Here is a 23,460-nt window from a genome sequence, read left to right as displayed (position 1 = left end):
ATGTTTCTATCTAGGATTTTGTGTTAATCAGAAGTATTCAGTGTAAGACAGGACTATACAAAGTATAGAAGACTGAGTGTACTAAATTAGCATTTTGCTCAGTGTAACCATTTTGCCAAGCCAAAATGAGTTTCCTGATCACTTTAAAATTAGTTCTATTTACTTGTGGGTGCACCAATTATATACCTGGTCTACGACTGGTCTGAGAAGTTCTTTTGCAAGCATAAACACCATAAACTTTGTTTAAATTTGCTTCTAATGTTTATTTGTACGTTTAACATGTTAATGAAAAAGTTTGAAATTATTTATTTATTTGAAATAATGCTAACTCAAATTTATAGCCATAAAATATATAAATGTAACAAAAATTATTTTAATAAATTTTAATAAAATTATTTTAAATTATTTAAATGATGTTAAATAATTCTTTATGAAAAAACTAAATATTTGTTGCAGATCATTACTTAATAACGCAGATTTAAATGATCCGGCCATTAAAATATTATGTGAAACTATTACAAAACGAATAGTTTTATGGTGGATAAATGGTTTACAACAAGCTAAATATCCAGAAATATTTAACAACGAAGAAGTTTTATTAGATTCTGCCGCTATTGTTGAATGTCTTATTAGGAATCAAAACAGCAGGTGATTTAATTTTTTATAATGTTAAGAACTTGATATAATTTTTTTAATTGTTCATTTAATTTAATACAAAAAGGTGAAATTGAATGGATGTTAAATATGAAGAAAAACAATTACATCTTTGCTGTAAGTTTTTATAGTTTCTATGAAAATCAATTATTTGAACTGTAAATTTGAGGACATTATTTTTTATGCATCTGATGGGCTTAACATTAAGTTATGGTAGTGCGACTTGTTTTATCACTAGCTTCTGAAAGCTGTGGTTGGGAATTTTCTCTTTGTTCATTTATTAACCTTATTTGTCAATGGCAATGATTGTAAGGTATTTGGAGTAAGGAAAAGGTATGGTTAGTAAGTTTTTTCAGTAAGTCATAGCAAAGAGATAAAAGTTCTTATACAGCATTTGTTTATTAAGCTGCAAGAGCTTTTGCTGTTTATTGTAATCATTGGAAATTTTAACATTTTCACCAATGAATTTAGAATTTTAAGTGTACTAGGTAGGGCGAGTTTTTTAAAATAAAAAATTTATTGAATTTACACAGAATATCCATAAAAATATTTTTACAACTTTGACTCATTAAAATTATTAAATTTTGAGTGAAAATAAATTTTATGATTCTTCTATAGTAAGATAAATCACAATTAAAAGTTTTTTCTTGGTATGAAGTTACTAGTATTCAACATGTGTCCCACTGGCAGCATGTACAGTGTTTAGGCTATAATTTAATTTTTGCCTAGTATGATTCAGCTTATTAGCATCAATATTAATAAATGCAGCGATGATTCTTGCCTTCAAATCCTCCATGTCAGCAACCTGAGAGTTATAATGATCCTTGACAAAACTTCACGTAATGAAATTACAAGATGTTAAGTCTGATTATAACAGAGATTTTTTCAGTGGCCTGGATCAGTTTGGACCACTGTGAAATCAATCTACTGATTACGAAATTTGTTGTTCTAAAATTCACAAATGTATGTAGCCTGATGTGTTTGGGGACTATCATGCTGGAAGATAATATTAGGTTGTGAATGTTGTAGCTGAGGATAGGTCTTTTAACACATTAAGGTAAATGTTGGCTGTAGTTTATTAATGAAAGAAAACTGGGCTAATCATTTGGTCATTTGTCATGCAACATTATACATTAACTTTCAGACTCTTAACATGCTAAGCAATGAATTACAAGTTTTTTTTTCTTGTCCCAGATTCTTACATTTCATTTTTTTACATTTTCTGATAAACGAAAATTAATGTTATTGGAAAAAGCAATTTTGTCTTCTTTTGTGGTTTCCTGAAGTAATTGAAGTTTATAAGAACACATTTTCAAATCCCCCTTTACACATTGTGAACAGTTGAATGAGGTATGCTAATTTAATTCATGTGGTGTTTATCATGTTCCCTTGTGCAGACTGTGAATAAATACCTGTTGCACTCATACCACATTTTCATCACACACTTTGACTGTACATAATCTTTCTGTTCAACATGAATATTAGGCTGTGATGGTGGTATCTGTTGAATTGGGTTCTAAACTTATACTGAACCAGTGTATTCAATTTCATTTCTGTGAGCCACTCAACACTGCACCTTCTCTTGAGCATTCATGACTATTACTGAGTGAAATAAATATGACTTCTGTTTTGGGTATGAGGTGGTGCCACATTCAGCCTTTTGAATACTTCTCTTAAATAATATCTACTCATAACATCTGGGATCAAATTATTATTAATATTTAAAGTTGTAATGATTTTTTAATGAGCACCATGTATCTGTATTACGATGGTGGTCTGAAAAGTTCTCGGCCTGAGAGTGAAAATGAAAATTTATATTTTGAAAAGATTTTTATTTTTTGACATAATCTCCTGTAATATTAACACATTTCATCCAGTGGTGTTTCATTGCCATTATTCTCTCTCTGTAGTGCTCTTCAGAAGTGCTGCAAAGTATCTGTCTATAGCCACAATCGCTTCTTGATTGGACGAAAAACTCTGACCAGTAAGGAAGACTGGGTTTTGGGAAGAGGTGGAAGTATGAGAAAGCCAAATTTGGCAAGAGGGTGGGTCTTCCAGCACTTCATAGTATAAATCCCTCAATTTTCCCATCGCCAAGACACTTTTATGGACAGGTGCATTGTCCTGATGGGAGATGATTTTCTCTTCCCACCTGTAATAAAAATAAATTTGTACTGTATGTATTTTTCTTCCAATTCACTTTTAGTAAAAAAAAGGTGATCATTGTGAAATATTTACTTCGTTTTTTCTAAAATTTGAAATAAATTGTAAATTAGTTACTAATTTTAAAAACCTATGCTGTACGGTTTCTTTTAAAGTTTTTATTATGCATTTAAACTTAGATTATATACTCAGTTTTAAAATATTACATTTTATTATATATTCTATTTGTAAAGGTATTCATAAAATAATGCTGATTATATGTGAAAGAATATATTTATACAATAAATTTATTTCAGCCTACAGATAGAAGTAATATCTCCTTTACTTCAAGTTATTATACCTATGAAAGAAAGTGGAAATGGCTTAAACAATCTAGGTAATGATTATTCATCATCACCAAATTCAGTAAGTTTCTTTTTATATAGGATTTTGCTTAGTTACTGTGTAAAAATTTAGATTAATTTACAATACATTAACTAAAATTTTAAATCTTTCTACCTGGTAAAAGTTTTCCAGTTAGAAACTCAGTTTGGTTAACATATTTTTTGTTTTCTGTTTTACACAGAAAAATAATAAATTATTAGGATTTTTGTGGTACATATGTGGTTACTAACATCTGCAGTCATTCATTCAGCTTCTGTGAAATATAGAACTATTTGGAATTGGAATTTTAAGGTAGAAGTTTCTATTTGAGTTAAATTAAAGAATGTATAACCACATATTTTATTAACCCTATACTTCATGCTATTCTATTGATGAATTCTGTTATTCGTTTATTGAGAAATATAGTTTTGTGCATGTAAACTTTGTGTGTGATTGGGAAGCATGCTTGTTTTAACCAACTACAAATATAAACTAATTGCTATAGCTCTGTGTATTATATCTTGGGTAACTAATGCAAATACTTGTCTACTGATCTCCAACTTTATGTAACCTCTTTGAAAGTATTAACAATAACAAAAAGAGGACTTTATTGAAAGCAATTGAAGTGCATTCTTTGTGTTGAATTATTTGGTTCATGTTAACTTTTCTTTGTTTATTTATTCTCTTTTGCATTTCAAGGATTGGGCTTAAAAATCTAAACAGATTTGTTTTCTGGCAGTCACTGTTAGCATTGTATAGAATACTGAAACTACTCCTAGTGGAGATCAACTTTTTGCATTCTACTTGCAAATTCTAATTCTTTTTTCTTATAGTACATTTCCTCATCATATACCACTTTCTGCATCCCTTAGAAGAATGCAGAAACTTCCTTTTAGAAGGCTGTTTTTACCTATTCCTCTCATGAGCAGATATTAAGTCTTTGTTTGCATTCTATTTGGATAGATCATACTTTCATAAAATGTAAGTTAAGTGTCTTTACGTTTTTCCTTGTTTCATAGATAGCTTGAGCTTAGTTGATTCACGCCTGCTTTGTAATATGTATCTTATCACTATTATATTATTCTATCTTTAAAATCTGTCCAATTTTTTCTATATATTATCATCATACTTTGTGGCAAATCTGATCCTAAATACTAACACTCACTTACAGTGAGATACTTAATATTTATCAATTGCTAGAGGATTTCAAAAAGTATTTGATGAACTAGAGATTCACTGATTCAAAACCTTGGCATTAAAGTACCCAAAGGTGACCAAAATAATTTTATTAATATTTTGTTCAAAAGTACTTGTTAAAATTTCTGAATTTTGCAGTTTTTGCATTACAATTGTATGTATCTCTGTTTGTGTACTATTATTTTTGTTGTAGTCCTTAATTATATTGTCCACACATTTTTTTCATTAGTTCTACATTAACTTGTTTTTGTCTCATCAGATTGCTCTGGATTTTTCATCAATTCAAAGATGATGAAAAGCACAAAGAAGCTTTTTCTTTGAATTTGTTGTGATGTTGATGTGTTTTTCCCTTAAACTATTTTCCAACTTATGTTCTTTTTTTTTGGCAATTCCACCCTTATTCCAAGTTGCAACATTTAATTTAACCACAATTCAAGATTTCTGTTTGAATTTTGTATTAGTTTTATGTTTACAAAAATTTTTGAGTTAGTTATGTTTTGTTCTTTGGGGATTGCAAGTAGTTAAAAAAACCTTTCTTTTGTTGGCTTTTATGTTACTGATTCATCACCCTCCTCCCAAGAAAATCGAGAGTATGTTGTTAGTAATATTATATCTTAGCCAAAATGCCTCCATTTTAATGCTTTATAAGCTCACTTCTTTGCCTTCTATTCATTTTGATACATAATAACAGAAACTCATGTGCTGCCATGCATTATCCGGACTATCAATTGATTCATGAAAATTTCTGGGACTAACAGAAGAAGTCACTGGCAGAGTTCATCAACATTTGTATAGAAGGCTGTGTTCCATTTGGTGTAACAGTAGGCTAAATTGCACTATGTAACCTACCAGGTTGGTCTAGTGGTGAACGCGTCTTCCCAAATCAGCTGATTTGGAAGTCGAGATTTCCAGCATTCAAGTCCTAGTTAATTCAGTTCATATGGATTTGATCGTGAATACCGGTGTTCTTTGGTGGTTAGGTTTCAATTAACCTCACATCTTGGGAATAGTCAAACTGAGACTGTTACAAGACTACACTTCATTTACACTCATACGTATCATCCTCATTCATCCTCTGAAGTAACACCTGAACGGTGATTTCCGGAGGCTAAACAGGAGAAAGTAGTCCTTGACTACAACTAAAACTCTCCTCAGGTCAATTTCCAGGCCTTCAAATTTTTTTTATTTGTAATTAACTTACTATTTAAAACATTATATTTTATTTTCTTAAACGTATTTCCTTTAATTTAATATTTTCTTCATTGAAATGGATTTTATATTTCTTGATGAATAAATTGTTTCTATTGTGATGTATATAATGAATTTAAGAATTTTTTGTCTATTACAATTAATATTATTAATAATAAAAATAATCATATAATTCCGGTTTTTAATACATTTAGCAGGTAATATTACTTGAAGGTTTATTAGAATCATTACATGAAGATGTTACTGTACCTGGTTGGCAAATTCTAACAACGGCTCTATCAAATATTGCTTTTAATTCTAGTCATTCATTGGCGCAGCTATCAGCATCTAGATTATTAGCTACTTTAATGAATAAACAACAAAACGGTAGGTAATAATTTTTTTTTGTATTGATTTTAATGTGTGAGTGAAGATTTGTAAAAAAAAGGTGTTAAATTCTTATGAGCAAATGCAAAGTTCTTATTTGTGATTTTACTTCATTATTATTCTTTTGGATCAAATAATTAATTATCTTTGAATGGAAAAAGGTAAAATTTAATTTAAATTATCTATGATGTTATCCTTGAGTTGATTTCAAATTTGACCATGTCATATTCAAATATGATGATTTAATTAATAACATAATAAAACACATCTGACAGTTGGCAGCAATAAGTAATCTGACAGTTGGCAGTTGGCAGTAATTAGAACTTAGGAAAATACAGCGTTTTAAATATTGCATTATTCCAGTATTTGACAACAGAATTTGCATATTCGTCCATAATAAATTTCAAAATTTATAGAACAGTAACAATTTATGTTGTAATTGTATTATGATATAATTCTTTTAGAAATTTGTTATTTTATTTTAAATTGTTCTCTGTTTTGAAATTTTTAATTCTGTGAATGCATAAGCAAATTTTGCTATCCAGTACTGAAATTATGAAATTTGAAAAAAGTTGTAGTATTATTTTCCTTTGTTCTATTTTCATTATTGTCAACTATTATATTGTAATTTTGTTGTTTTTAATTAAATCATCATTTTCAATTATGATCTGGTGGTTCATCATTTTTTATTTTTGTTTATATTTTTATAAATGTAATATTTTTCAAGTATATTCATTTTTTTTGTCATCATTACATACTTCTAAAATCTCTATATTATTTTTGCAGTCAGTAATACTATGTTTGCATTCTAATAAATGGTCAGCTACATTAGATATATATCTCTTTTTTGTTTTTGTATGCTGTGTACTGTAAACCTTTTTTAAATGATTTATTGGTTTTATTGATATGAATATTACATTTGTTGCACTTAATTTTGTATATTCTTCTTAATTCCTCTCTATTACTGTATTTTATCACATAATATAGGTCATACTTTTTGTATCCAAAAATTTCCTGACAAACTAGGGTGTAACTATTATCTGAAATATTTTTGTAGCCTACATGAAAATTTAAAAAAAAAGCTTCTGTGAATAAGAAAAAACAGTTTATTTTCATGTTTTTGTAGTAACATTAGACAATTATCAAGCAGTACACTTTATTATTCTAATAATGTGTTTTGATGGAAGATCAAAAAACAGTATTGCTGTTTAAAACAATTTTGCTGTTTTGCGTGTGATTTCTAGGTAGATGGGCTGCCATTTTTTTCTAACCTGGAAAGAAACAAAAGAAATCCCTATAATACAACATTTTATTTATTATTTTGGTTGTAAGATAAATGTTGAAATTAGTGTTATTATTATTACATATAAAAACATACAGACTTAAGTTAGTTAACCATATTGGGACATTCTCTCCCATCTGCACTGCTACTATTGGGCGATTGTGATGAGACTACTTCAGCTTCACCAAAAATAGAGTTAGTGTTCCACAAAGCACCATCCTCATAGCCGTTCAATGCATTTGAATTTCCAGTCTTTTTAAAACTATTACGTTCTATTGAAGAATGCTTAATTTTACTATTTGCAGTGAATTGGTGGTTTCCACTTCCAATCCAGTTCCCATGAAGACCGCATAAATTGTCTTGGAATGGCTTGTTCATTCACACATCTGTGGGTTGAAGAATGCATGTAAGACCACTGGGGATGATTATTTATTCTGTGTTATTTTCTTGTAAAAGTTGTTTAAATTCATCAGTAGTGTGACCTCAGAAACTGTCCACAACTAGAAATGCTGTGTGTTTTGACAACACAGGTGGGCCCTTATTCCAGACTAATTTGACCCACTTAATCATGTGTTTGGAATCTATCCATCCCTTTGACTGCTTTTCAACAAGGATTCCCTGTGGCAATTTAAGAGCTTAAGCTTTTTTTGAAAATTATGTAGGATGGTAATTTTTTCTATCAGCAGTTACAGCTAGCATTCCTACAGCGTAACCTTTCGTTATCAGTTGTTCGTATAGTTACAGTTGATCCCCTTTTTATGATGGATGTATTATGTGGCATATCAAAACATACAGGGGTCTGATCTGCATTACCTATCTGCGATAATTCATACAAAGTAGCTTACTGTTTGTGTAAAACAAAACTATGAAATTGTACAACTTCTTTATAATCTGGCAGTTTTTGGCAAATAAAATTTTGTCTTCTCATGGATAAGTTGTGCCGCCACAAAAATCTATAAGTCCAACCACCTCTTCCTTGTTATAATTCTCCACAAATGTTTTTACTTCTTGGCACTTCATGAGCCTTACGTTGAATTATGTCATATGTAACTCAGAAACCATTGACTCTTAATTCTATAGTGTAATTAAAAACTTCCACATTTACCTCAGGATACTTACCAAATTTAGCCCCTTTGAAAGCATGGGGAGAAACATTTGTATTTTTTAATTTGACTTTAATTTTTACCATCCTCTCGCCAACATTTCACTAATAGAAAACTATCATTCGGCTGCTCTGTTACCATTTTGTTCAGTAATCAATAACTGTTACATTAAAATCAGTGGTATAACTATTGTATTCTCCCATTTTGAAAGTTACAGTGGTAGTTATAGAATCACAGAACAAAACACTAAACATACCATTATGAAACAGGCTAAGATGTGTGTTTATAGCACAACACATACTGAATTTATTTCATACATTTCTTTTTTGTATTTATTTATTTTTTTTTGTATAATGAATAGTACTAAATATCATGTTTTTGTGACAATGGATGGTTAGAATTTAAATGTATTGTAATATTATTTGTTGTGGGTTTCTATTATATTGTTATATTTATTCAATTTCCATATCTAAAGAATGTACTTTTCTGTTTATGAAAGTAAGAGTGTGAATGTGTTTTCTGTTATTTTGTATTTCATATGTAAATTTTAAATTCTTATTGTAATTAGTAAGTTTATTTAAAATGATCAATTGTTTGTTATTTGTGTTTGGATTATATAAGACTAAAATATCATCTACATATCTTATCCTTAATAATATTTGGTGTATATTTAATATGCCATGAACTATATTATTTTTAAATTCTCGTGTAGATATTTCAGATATTTCATAATAGCAGATATAGGTGATCCTATTGGCAAGCCTTCTATTTGTAAATAACAATTATTCTCATACTCAAAGTAATTTTGAAGACAAATATTTCTTATAGTTGTAATGAATGCATTGGTGTATTCTGGTGCTTCATTTAACGTTTTATAATTTCTATTATATATGTATATAATCTCCAAAATTTTTACTATTATTATTTAAATTTAATTTTTTTGAATTCCACTATTTCTAGATTTGTTCGAATATCAGATATAAAATGTTTGTTATTAAACAGGTTACAGGGTATAAATTTTCTATTATTTTATTTTTAAATTTAATTTTAATTCTTAAGTGACATCATATGTATACATATGTACTTATTTTATTTAATTGATTTCATATTTTATATATAAATTAGTAATTTTTATTTTTATTCTACGTTTGATATGTAATTTTATATAATTTATATAACTAATGATGCACGATTCCGCGAAAGTGCTATTGGAATAAAGAAAAAAAAAAATAAGGTAAGTGTCATTTCATTTACTTTGTAATTCTGTACTTGGGTTGTTCAAGTAGGTTTTTGATTATGAAAAAAATGCAATGTATTGGTAGATAGGAATATGGAGGTCTTATAAGTATGACTTTAGAAAAATAATTATTATTTTATACGTACAGGTTATCAAAAAAGGTTGCAGCAATTTTAAAAAATAATATGTCAGAAACTAGTAGAGATAATCAAATGACTATTTTTTTTAAATTCACCTACTCAGAAAGTTTTTTATAAAGTTCTTTTATGTATCTTACAGTGTTTCAATATGAGCTCTGTTGGTTGCTCTGCAAACATCCAGCCAATAATCGATTTCTATCCAGGCATAACTGTAGCAGTAGCACCAATGATTCGTTGTCTAAATGTTGTACATCCTGTTTTTTCACTGTAGACAATATTTTTTGAAAAAAGTCTAGGGGTGTCAAAGCTGGGTTTCTTGGAGGCCAAAGCACAGGACCAGCCTTACTAATCCAGTGATTAGGGAATCTTTCATTGAGAGTGTGTCAAATGCCTAGGTCAAAGTGTGGGGATGCACCATCTTGTTGAAACATTACAGCAACATTACTTTCTTGTTCAGTTTGATCAACTTATGGGAAAACATAGTTGTAGCATGTCTAAATAAACATTCCCTGTGATATTAGGCTCACGAAAAAAATGGGCCAATCAAACAATCGGATATCAAACTGCACCGTACATTTATTTTTGGGGAATCTCTGAAATAATCGATAATTTCATTGGCTTGCTGAGATCCCCATATCCTACATTTATGTCACTTGATACAACCACTGACATGGAAAGTTGGTTCATTTGTAAACATAACGTCTTTTAAAAGTGTTTCATCATCATTGTTATTAAGCATCTTACTTGCAAATTCAACATGTATAGGATGATGTGCAGATTAGAGTTTGATGTTTAAGTAGAATTTTGTAAGTGTGAAGGCGTAAATGCTTGCACAACACATTTTGAATAGTTGTTTTGGGAATTCCTAACTGTAAACTTTTAGGGCTTCTTGAACAACTTTGGCATATACGCTCAGCTGCTTAGTCATTCATTTTGGGCCATCTGGTGGACTTTTTCACTTCCACATTCCCAGATTCCTTAAACTACTCTTACCACAGTCTAATGCTGTTTGCATGAGAGGAGGATCATTGCTATAAACACACCGGAAAGTCTGTTGGACAGTTATAACTAATTTATACTCTGCTAACCACAAAAGTACTTTGCTTTCTGCTGAAATGTTGCCATTGCATTGACTGACTGGTGCAGAGGCGTTGTGTGATCAGCTCAAGGTCACGGCTGGTCACATCCAAAAAATAATTGATGATATCTCAATTGTTTTACAGTTACAATTAATACTTTATCTCAGTTGCATATGGAAATATGTTTTTTTTTTATTGCTACATTTTTTTTTATGACCTCATATTTAAATTGAATTAATATGTACATTTAATTCATTAATGTAATTTTTTATTTATTTATTTATTTTTACAGATGAAAGTATGGTAACAGTATTGGGTAATATAGCAAAATGTTTAGAAGAACGACTTTCAGATAAAAATACTGAAGTTAATGCTGTTAGGTTGTTGTCTTGGATAGCGAAAGCTCTTGTACTTCGTGGTCATGGCCTAATGAGTTACTGGTTGGATAAGGTTAGATTTTTATTTTTTTTTCAAAACATGTTTTTGAATAAATTACTTTCTCCAACTTATTTGTTTGTATATTTACCAAAAAACAATTAAGGGTAAATTCTGACTCAATGTATATAAGTCAGTGGTCAAATTTGACTGAAATAAATTCATCTTTATATGAAAAATTCAATTTTTCATTTCTTTATGCAAAACAATAGTTAAGAACAATTTTGATAAAATGACTTAAGTCTCTCCCCAAAATCTTGATATACATCTTCTTACTTATGACTGTCTCAGTGATTTAATTGAAACAACTTAATTAACATAATATAAGTAATTACTTAACTTATATTAAGTTGTAGCTTGTATTTTAAAACAGCAATTTTTTCAATCTCTATGTAGTTAAATTGAAACAAAGCATTGAAGTTTAAAGATCAGGTAAAAAGTTGCTTTCTTTGATATTACTGGTTAGAACTGTAACAATTCTTTTGGTGCACCTGCATTTTGATTAGCTGGCAGATATGTAGTTTTTTCTTCTTCTTTTCAGTCCTTGCTTTCCTTACAGGAAAGTAGTTTTTTTTTTTTGTGTATGTGTGCTATTTTAACTTGTCTCAAGTTATATGTATCATGAAAGATTAGGAAGCTTGGCTTTACAAATTGCCCAAATGAGTACTTCAAGCTTCTACAGCTTGCAGGTACCCATCACGTCTGTAACTCTGTTGGAAGATTAGGATATCTTATCTAAGAATGCAGGTTCAGCACTTTAATAATCAGTGTTTTGTGTTTAAAACTAAAATATATGCTGCAGCAAATCGCGATCAAAAGTAATGTTTTATGTCAAATTGGAGTTATGACTTAACATTATTTCAACTTCTTGTTCTGCTGGTATACTTACCATGCTGACACTGTTTAGTGTCAGAATACTGTCTAGTAGCTATCAGAACAGCCATTGTTTATTTGGTTCTGTGAATTGGCTATTTTTTCTCTATGATTGTATTTGGTAATTCCACAAAAAGCCAAATTATTATGTTAAGTACTTATTAGATGATGACCTCATACTTTTAAATTTGGTTTTACCAAATTTATGTGTAATCCATGTCTATTGTTATTACTATATTGTTATATGCTATTAAATATTATTTAGTAGGTTAGTTTTTAAATTTATTAATCACTTTTAATACAAAGTTAATAAGTGTAAAAGATGAAATAAAAGATTCATTGTTAAGGTATTTGTTAGAATGCTTTTAAACTTATTTGATAAGTCTGGACAAAACTAAAGACAATTTTTCGGGAAAAGTCTTTTTGTTTCTCAACTTAATCTTCTTGAAGTCTTACAAATATTCCAGCAGTGCTCAAGTTTTTTGATTCCTTTTTTTCACAATATGATTTAGGAAAGTCTTTAAAATGGCCAGATCATTTTGATAATAACTTCATCGTTTTGTGTAAATTTCTTTCTGGAAGTCACTTCTTCAGTATTTGGAAATAGATAATAGTCTAAAGGTGCTAAGTCTGACTTGTAGGTTGAATTCGGAAGAATTTTGTAGTGTTATTTGAACAGTTTTACTGTTGTAATCCTAAAGAATGAGTTGGAAGATTGATTTGGTAAAAGAGAACCTCTTTTTATCAGTGAGGTCATTCCTTATTTGGATGATCCAGTAAAGATGCATAATATGCAACAGTATCATTTTACCATTCTCCAAAAAGTTAATTAATATAATGTCTTGAGCATCCTGAAAGACAGTATTCATTATTTTTACTGTTGGTGGAATGGTTTTTGCCTTATTTGGAACGGTTTCTCCAATTACAATCATTACTTGCTTTCAAGTTGGTAGTGATATCTCCAAGTTCCATAAATTGTTATGAAATTGTGTAAAAATTCTTATTAGTTATATTGAAACTGGCCCAAACTGCGCGTAGAAATATCCACTCGTTCTCATTTTAGATCAATTGTGAGCATGAGTGGCAGCCACCTTACGTGTTTGTTTGAAATCCTTATTGTCTTAGCAATCTTAAATAATTTCAATCTTACCTCCATCAAGAAAATGTGGATCATCAGAGAATTTGGATTTTATCCAAATTCTCTGTAGTTGTAATATCAACAGACCACTAGAAACATTCAGTGACTTTATGCTTATATGACTACTCCGAAAATAACCAAAGCACTTGTAAACAGTTCTAGTTGATTGAGCTTACTCTCCATAATATTTACCAGCTTTGATTTAGGGTCATGTGTGATTCTGACTTTCAAGAATCAATGTTTGTCAAATAAATTATGTATTAGGTATTTCCTACAAATTGCAATACTTGATTCAGACAACTGTCAATAATATAATTATAAATATATCTAACTGAATCTTTATATATTTTCCTAGGAGAGATGTGGGAAACTAAGACTAATTAATATAAATAATATATTATCAGCGCTATCACTATCTTTTTTAGTTCTTTGTGATTTGGGACTTACAAACACCTCTGGTATTAAACTCAAAAACCTTTTATCAGTTTAAGAGGGAGCAGTAAATTCAAGAATGTAAAAGGAAGAGCAGAATTATTATACACCACCATGTAGATCTTCTTTTGATATGTTTATGTGAAAAACATTATATTCTCTTATTATTTTTCATTTACAGATAAAAAGTTAATTACATAATACAGTAGAATGGTGACATTTATGATTCTGGTTATTTTTTATCAAGATCTTAAAGCATGGGGTTTATGAAAAAAAAAGAAAGGTTATTCAATTTGTTAAGCAGTGCCTAAACAAATTAGTACATCAGGATAATACCTACTGTAAAATATACAAGGTGTCCAGGGTAAAGGTATCCAAAAGTAATGGTGTATATGTAGAAAACCAGTTGTCATAATCTCTTAATTGTAGGCTCATTTGGGACAGAAAATATCTCCATAATTTGTTCTGTATACTCTCAAGCTCAGCAGAATGTGCACGCACAGGCAAGCCAATTCAATGCAGTTGTAGTCAGTCACAATGTGGACCCCACAAAGAAGGTTCAGTGCATGCTTGGTGTTCAATGTATCAATTATGCGGGCTAGTTATGAATTGCAAATCCTTGTTCCACTGTTCATGATATTTTTCATAAGTGGCCCCATTTGTGAGTGTACAAGTTACTACTCCTTCAGCTCTCTCTTTTTCTGTTTAGTCTCTGGAACCACTTAAGGTATTACTTCAGTGGATGAATGAGGATGATATGTATGAATGTAAATGAAGTGCACTCTGGCATGGTCTCAGGTCAACCATTCCTGAGATATGTAGTTAATTGAAACCCAACCGCTAAAGAACACTGGTATCCATGATCTAGTATTTAAATCCATATAAAAGTAAATGCCTTTGCTAGGATTTGAACCTTAGAACTCTTGAACCCACCGAGTTGGTCTAGTGTGAACTTGTCATAGCAAATCAGCTGATTTTGAAGTCAAGAGTTGTAAGATTTAAATCCTAGTAAAAGCAGTTACTTTTATATGGATTTGAATACTAGATTGTAGATACCGGTGTTCTTTGGTGGTTGGATTTCAATTACCACACATCTCAGGAATGGTCAAACTGAGACTACAAGACTACACTTCATTTACACTCATACATATCATCCTCATCCATCCTCTGAAGTAATACCTTATGGTGGTTCCAGAGGCTAAACAGAAAAAAGAGTGAGTCACTACTACATCACATTAAACCAAATGATCGCTGCCTACGATATCAGTTTGCTGCAGAGATAATGCGCTGTGTTGATAACAGTTCTATTTATATGTTATTATTTAGTAATGAGGCAGTCTTTCATTTGTGCGGGAATGTTAACAGACATAATTGTTGAATTTGGGGTACTGAAAACTTCCATACAGTAATTGAAAATGAAAGGGACACGCTGAAACTCAATGTTTGGTTAGGATTACACAAAAAATGCATCATCGGTCTGTTTTTTTTTCATGGAGTTCACTATGACAGGACACATGTACCTTGACATGCTTGAGAACTGTGCTGTTCCTCAGATTTCTGCAGGCTTCAGTTTCCAACAAGATGGTGGTCCACCACACTTTCATCAAGATGTTACCATGTGCATGAATAACACTTTCCCTGGACGCTGAATCAGATAAGGAGGTCCAACTGCATGACCACCTATGTCTCCAGGTGTCACTCCTTTGAACTTTTTTGTTTGGGGGATTCATTAAAAGTTGTGTGTACTAAAGAAAAGTTTGAGATTTGGATAACTTAAAACAAAGAATTGTTGAATCTGTTGACATAATAACACCGCAGATGCTCCTAAACATCTGGCAAGAGTTAGATTATCATCTAGATGTGTGCTGAGCTACAAAAGGTGCACTCATTGAACTTGACTAACTTCAATTAAAACTTGTGGTTTGCTGTATTTATTAATAAAAAATTATTAAATTATATTAACTGGTTAATATAAAAAAAAAAAAAACAACAGACAAAGTTGTAAGTTGTAAGTTATAAGTTGTTACTTTTGGGTACCTTTAGCCTGGACACTCTGTCTGCATATATATTATTTGTGTTGCATCTGGCTATCAGTATTGATCTTCAATTTGTGCTCTATTAGGTATTATTTTGCCATGTATGTTTTGCAAGTTTTGAGAAGGTTTATTGTTGGAATATTTTATGATTTATGAACTACACAAATTTAAGAAATTTTAAAACATATCTTATGTAAATATAGACAGTATAAAAATACGTTCAATGACCCTAAATGACTAGTCAATTTGTTTCTTAATTAAACAATAAATCTTCCTCTGTAATTTTTAAACTAGTTTTAATGTTAAATGTTGAGCACTTGGTTTCTCATGAATCTAAGTCAAATGAGAACTTTAAAAACAGTAATGTGTAAAAAAAATTGGTTATTGGATTACAAAATCTTTTTATATTTTGTAAGATAAAAAACTGCATTTCTTAAAAACTGATGGCTATTTATTTAACTCCTGGAATTTCTTGGTGAGTTACATCAAGTTGAAGTGTGTGAATTAAGGATAAAATGCTGATGGTAGTTTAATAAGGTGGTTACTCTAGATTACAACGATGTTAAGTGCAGTATCCTTACTGCTTTTGACTTTTAACTCATTATTGACTAATAATTATAACAAATTATGCCGGATTGATAAAAAATAAAAGCATTAGGTTTATATCATTTAAGTGCTTTATATCAGTATAGGGTATATCGTGGATATATAGGATTTTTCATAATACTGATTATTCTGATATTTGTGTTTGTGTTGTCTGGAAGAAAGTATGTACATTTAAGTATTACATAATCGCATATATACATTTATGTATGCATGTATGCATTTCAAGTGAATTGTGTCTACCATACTCAAAAACAGTTAAATTAAATGAATTGCAGTATATTCTGTATATTAAATAGATTAAATATAGAATTTGGAAATAAAAAATATTAACTGGAATGACAATTGTTTGCCCTTTGAAAATTGAATATTTTATTGACATTACATTATTAATATCACTTTCTGCTTACATTATACTCATTTGTGGGTGAAAATTTCTGTTATTTTTTTTAACTGTATAATTTTGTAATTGAACAGGATTTTCAGTTAATTCATATCGTGAATCATGATTCATTAGTCATGTATCATTTTGTGTTTAAACTGCTTTTCCAAAATAAATATGTTAAAATCAGTAACCTGTTATAATTTTACTTTTCTTTATAAATTTGTTACAGTTGACTGAACAATTGTCTAATAAAAGGATAGGAAAAATTGCGGCAGAAGGTTTTAGATTAATTATGTCTGAAGATAAACTTCATTTGACTACCAAAAGTCACTGCACAGTTAGGTTTGTTTATAAATGTTAGTATTATATAGGTGTGGCTTGTGTTAATGTATTTTAATTAACCAGTTTATTGCATTTAATTTTTATTCTAAATGTTGTGTACAGCATAGATGAAAATTATTTATAAAATAATTTTCTCATATGTGTTTTTCTATCAAATTAACCTTATCCAAATTGAATTTGTGTATTTTATATTTCTGAGGTAAAATAGTTATTTAATTGAACATAATTTAAAATCATCTCTAAATGTGTAATCTGATGCTGGCAGTTTGTTTTTAGGTGTATAAGAAGAAATATTTAATAATGAATGATATCTGAGTTAATTCTCATTTATTGGGTCTAACAAGGAAATATGACTATCTTGAAAATGAAGTACACTAGTATGTGATAATAAAAGGATATTATTGTATATTTTTTTTCATTTAGGATATGACTATAATATGATAAAACTCAGATGTTAACAATTTTATTTATGAATTTAATTATTTATTTTGAAATTTATGAACATCACAGATATGTAATTATGAGAGATGGATACTTTTACTTTAATAAGCTCCCTACACATTCATCGTATTCTATTAACACACATGGTTATTTTAAATACTTAATGATCATATAAAAATCATAATAATATATTAAAATTTTTATAAAATTTTAATTTTTCAATTAAAATGTAAATTTTATAAAATTCTCATTTGATTAGAAAACATCTTCATTGAGTTAAAGAGAATGAAAATCAGTCTGGTTGTTTTAAGATAGTCTTGTATACAAATTAAAAAAGGAATTTATGTGTTATTGGTTATTATTAAATTGTACTATTTTAGTATTTATATTAAGCAATAGGTAGAAATGATTAATTTTTTTTATATTACTTGCAATAATTGTAAATAAAAACATTGTCTTAATTAATTTTTGTAACGGGCTTTGTAAATGTTTTGGTCAGCCTTTATAATGTTATGGTAAGATTATGTTCTTAATTGTAAGAAAAAATTTGTAACAGTAGCATTTGCATGGTCAGCCCATTGGTAAGGAATTTTATCCTAAAATTAAAATAAATGAATTATTATTGAGGATGAATAAACTATTTGTTACAGTGAAGAAGTTTCTAGTTTTTCTTTTTAATTAGAAAAATATTAAAATCATATCTTTTTTACTCTTGATATTATATTATTTTATCTGCATACCTCAAATTCCAAAAGTAACTCTTCGTCATTTTATATTGGGAATTGACTTATATGATTGTTACTCACTAAGAAATGCCACCTGCATTAAGTTATCTGTAGCATGACTGTACACAGTGTTACTTAACTTTGGTATCAACAGGAATAGGTTTTATTAGACATGGTTGTGATCTTTGACATTTTATCCTTCATATCCTTATTTTATAAGTTCCTGAGACATTCCAGATGTTTTGAAACCATCTTGTTATGATTTACTTTTTCTGTCACTTGTGCGTGTATTTTAAGAAGAACTAAAGGAATGCTGATGTTCTGCAGTGAATTTTTAATCCATAAAAGTTGATCTAAATGGAATTTTGTCTTACCTACTATGAAAATGTGTTTTATAAAAAAAATAATCTAAATAAATTGTCTTAGGCTTATTTATTTCTTATTTAAGTGTTAGATAATTTTAAATGAATTTCTCCATTTTGTTTTTCCTTTCTATAGAATAATTAAGTTAAAGTTTGAAGTATTTATATAATAATAACAGTTAAACACTCCATGATCTGCATCCATATAATATATTAAACTCCAGTAGTCTTTGCTAACAATATAATCACTATATGTAACTGTTTTTGTGTTCTTTTTGGTAATGTATTGACTTTATGGTTTTATGCATGTTCATGAAGTATAAATTTGTATGTCGTACATGAATGTTATCGTTTTGTATTTTCTTGTTTCATTACTGTACTAGTTTATTGAAAAAAACATTTTATAATGTATAAAATAAAAAATATCATTAATTCTTCCTTTCAATTGATAACATGCAACAAACAATAAAGTTGCAGTGCTGTAATAAATGAAGAGGTAGAAATCGAGACAGTTGAGATGTCTTGTTTTACGTAGCTCATCATGGTATACAGAAATTAGCCGTGACATGAAAAACGTGTCATCCTGTTTTGATTTAGATTTGAAATGGTATTGGTCTTTAAATAATTACTACTATTTTTTATGTGTTACATATTTCTTTTTACTTTATTCTTTAACTTTTAAATATTTGTTTAATATTTTTGTTTTTGTTGTGTTTATAGAATTCTGTATCGACAGAGGTTATTTCAAAGAATACCAGCACTTGTATCAGTTAGTAGGAACTGTCATCCGAGTTGTAAAGTGAATTATTTGTTAGCTATAGCATATTTTGTCCAGGCCGTTCCTAGAATTGTTTTACTGCCACATCTTCGACAGGTTAATAGTCTATTTACATATGTTATTCGTAGTGGATTTTTAACTAAATACAGAAAAAATTACTAAGAATGTGTATATTAAGTAATCTATTAATAAATCAATAAACTAAAATTTAAAATTATATTGTAAACATCATAATAATCATGTGCATCATGCTGTACAATCAGGTTTATATATATTTTTATGAAATTCCTGAAAGTTGTATTAGATTTTTCACTTCAGGTACAATAAAAAGAACACAGTTATGTAATGTATTGAATAAAACTTCTACTGTAGTTATAAAACTGTAGTAAAACTTTTATTAAATGGTTTTATAGAAAGAGATTATAATCTGTATTAAATTAATTCATTCAAAAAATGATTACATTTATTAATTAATTATCCAAGGACAAATTTCTTTTGATTTTTATTTACTCTTTCTGTTTATACACAGGTTATATTACCTATGGTTGAATCTTTGGACTGTGATGAAGGTGAATTAGAATTAACAACACTTGAAACATTATCCAGTTTATTATTGGAAAAAGAATCAGCTCTGGAATCTTATACAGATACATTTATACCACGATTTTTAACTCTGGCACAGCAGTCTTCTTACATGGTAATTAATAATGATATAATTATTACTATAGTTAACAAATTTTTGAAGGGGTTAAATTCTGAATACACTGCAAAGTAGAACTTTAATTAATATACATTTAGGGTTTAGGTTCTTGTATGATATTATCTACCATAAGTTTACAATAGTAGGATCACTCTACAGTGGTAGGATTATAGGTAATACAGATTATTCATATATGCAGATCACACAGAATATTGCTAATTTCTAATGACAGTAGTAACTGGCTTATTTTATTATTGCTATAGGAATTTTATTAGTTATTAGAAAGAGTATTCATATGATGTTAATGGAAATTATTTTTATTATACATATTGCAATTATGTTTTACAATATTTTCTTTTATTATTCACTAAATTGTTGTAATAATATAAGTGCTCACATGCCGGTTTGAAATTTTGTACTGTGCAAATAACCTTCAGGATTTTTTTATTTCTGGTAGTACATTCAAACATTCATGTTATGGCTGTGCATATGGAGGCAGACTGATTAACACATGGTAAAACACAACCGTAGAATTCTAAGGAATATCTAATTTCATTGAACTCGATTATATTGATTGCTTTGTTACAAATATATTTGTAAATGACTTAGATATAGTATTTAAACCAAAAAAGAATTTATTAAGCTTATATTTTTTATAACTTAGTAGGTTGAAACCTACTAAGGCTTTGTTTTTAACAATGTAATTGATTAATTATTTGATTGAATAAAATTGATTATTGATTATTCTGTATTAATTAAAAATGTAAATGTTTTATTTTTTACAGAAAGTTCGAATTGCAGCATTGAGTTGTTTAAAGAATTATGCAGACTACTCTCAAGTACTTCTTATGCCATATGTTCAGACTGTCAGTAAATCTTGTGAAAATTTTATTAGAACTGTGTATTTTTATAATTAAAAATAAAGTCATTTTTTTATAAACTGTAGTGATATGAAAATACTCAGGGTATATAAAGAGCTTGTATAATATATTTATTTCCATATTTCCACTTGTTGGTGGAAGACAGGGGATATGCCTGTATGTTTGAGTGAAACAATCTTTTTCAGTATGAGCTTTAAATTTTGATATCAAATCAAATCTTACCTTGCCATAAGGCTTAACTAACACCTGAACTAATCGTTTTCTTACCTTAGTAAGAACAATATAAGTAAGTCCTGTTGTAGATTCTCTGGAGTGTAGATATATAACAATTTTTGGTTATATCTTTTTAAGACTTGTGTATTGTTTCTGCATGAGCCAAAAATAAATAATAAAGAAAGATCTACCTTTTACCATACAGTGCCTAATGAGCTGTTGACTAAGGGCTGACTTCTATCCTTAAATTACATCATAGCATAATTGTGTACTCTATAACCTGCTTAAGTACAATATGTAGCTCAAAGAAGTCTAACAGTGCTTTTGGCAACATCTAGGAATTTTTCCGAAACTTATCTAGCAGTTGGTTGCCATGCTCATTAAATAATAAGTATTAGCCTCCAACTTTTCCATTTCCCAGGAATAATTATATTCTATTTGAAAATGATTTTATCTCAACATAAATAAAATGGGTACTCTTCTTTACATCAAAGACCACAGTCACTCTGAGAGATTTTTATTGTGGAAGGCTATCATAGAGATCTCTAAATTGTGGTTTCAGCATTAAAAAAAAAAAAAAACAAGTTTTTGAACAATAAATAAAACAATTAAGGAGTTCTCATGCATTAGATTTCTCCTTTCAGTATGTCAGTAATTCATACAATAATGACGGGCAAAGCAATCTAAATAAGTTGTGATAGTCAGTGGTAGAAAACATAAAGAATATAGTAGGTTATCCTAGATCCCAAATTTGTAAAAGCACAGAGTATATTTGCTACCAAGGGTTGTAGATTGTTGATTTGAAGAATACCTCATTATGGTTTTCAAAATTTAGTTCACTTTATATTGAAACATTTAGGTCATCAACGTTGAGCTGCATCAGTAAGGATCTGATTTCATAGTCAAGAGTTCTAAGGTTCAAATCCTAGTAAAGGCAGTTACTTTTTTATGGATTTGAATACTAGATTGTGGATACTGGTGTTCTTTGGTGGTTTGGTTTCAATTAACCACACATGTCAGGTATGGTCGACCTGAGACTGTACAAGACTACATTTACATTCATACATATCTTCCTCTGAAGTACCACCTTACGGTGGTTCTGGAACTAAACAGGAAAGATCTGTGAATGAAAACATTAGCTGTACTTGTGGCCTTGATAGTTTATCAGAGTGCTCATAGTAAAAGATCAAACCACAATCTCTTGTGATTGTGATATCATTATATAGTACTTGAAAATCCTAAAACACTCAAGAGAAAGTGTTATCTACCTAGACTGCAAAAAATCTGCATTTTCATATGGAAATAGGATGGGAAACATCTGAACCTATGTAATTTTTACCAGTAAATTCAATGACAGACTCGGTAACAAGAGAAGAATAATTGAAATTTAATTCTCTTCCAATATTTGCTGTTTTTGAATTAATGTATACAGTAAAGGAACAAAGCTTTTATCTTTGGCGGCTGTAAATTAGATCTGTCCTAAATATTAAGAAAATTAAACTGGGAACTAATACTGTCATCAGAGGGGGGGCACATTTTTTTCACTAATTGAAACCTTATTTTTAATTTCTCGTAGTATATGCTATTTATTTTCTGCCAAAAAAAAGGTTCTTGAATTTTTTGTTGAAGTTGTGCAAAACCCGCTGTAGTTCTTTTATTGAAGACTGAGGCATTAGTTATTAATATTAGATTAGCTGTTAAAGTTGTTATCTAGCTTTCAGTAATGTAAAAATTAATATTTCAATTTTAATGAAATTGGGTATATCTAACTTTATATAGCTACTACAGGGTATATTTAGTACTACAGGGAGATAAGCATTTAGTCAATATAGGTAAGTGCCTGTTATTTTCCTTGAATAACTCCAAGCTCCTTCAAACTGTCAGCCAAAATATTAATTAAATTTCATGGTGGGTCACAGCAACCTAAAAAAGTACCAAAATAATTAACTTTTAAATTGGGAAAGAAGTGCTTGTAAGCAGTACAGGATTGAAAATCATGGTCAGAAAGCATGGAATCAACTTTTCCAACATGTATTATTCAAAAGGAGCAGGCAGGTATTGACTATTCTAAAAAATTAACTTCATAGATACTGGAAGGATTGTGTTGAAGATTTCTCTTTGATGCACAATTGTTCAAAAGGCACATGTCTGAAGACAGTCTAAATAGTTGGGGAATTAGTGAAAAATTAATTTACAACTGTTGAACAGCAGCAGTAAGCTAATTCAAAGGTAAGCAAAGTTTTGTATGTGATGGTTGTTAAAACAACTGCTTTAAAGTAGAGTATTGAAAATTTTATAGTTACAACTTTTTTTAAATACTGTA

At 29.2% G+C, this 23,460-nt stretch overlaps 1 protein-coding gene across 3 annotated transcripts in view; it reads left to right on the top strand.

Annotated features, from left to right (window-relative positions):
- The window catches only part of Mms19 (MMS19 nucleotide excision repair protein), a 64,568-nt gene that overhangs the window by 40,299 nt on the left and 809 nt on the right, over positions 1–23,460 (top strand). The window contains exons 12-19 of one of the 3 annotated variants that reach the window (XM_075366614.1): positions 457–648; positions 3,114–3,222; positions 5,784–5,952; positions 11,086–11,243; positions 16,925–17,037; positions 19,286–19,439; positions 19,873–20,040; positions 20,829–20,909. In XM_075366614.1, coding sequence (XP_075222729.1) covers positions 457–648; positions 3,114–3,222; positions 5,784–5,952; positions 11,086–11,243; positions 16,925–17,037; positions 19,286–19,439; positions 19,873–20,040; positions 20,829–20,909 — 1,144 coding nt within the window. Of the gene's footprint in view, positions 1–456; positions 649–3,113; positions 3,223–5,780; positions 5,953–11,085; positions 11,244–16,924; positions 17,052–19,285; positions 19,440–19,872; positions 20,041–20,828; positions 20,910–23,460 lie in introns of those variants that run through there. The other 2 variants (XM_075366613.1, XM_075366616.1) reach the window with 2 other exon arrangements.

This window comes from Lycorma delicatula, chromosome 5 (genome assembly GCF_047948215.1).
Source record: "Lycorma delicatula isolate Av1 chromosome 5, ASM4794821v1, whole genome shotgun sequence".
Taxonomy (NCBI): Eukaryota; Metazoa; Arthropoda; class Insecta; order Hemiptera; family Fulgoridae; genus Lycorma; species Lycorma delicatula.
This window is presented reverse-complemented; position numbering and strand designations above follow the sequence as displayed.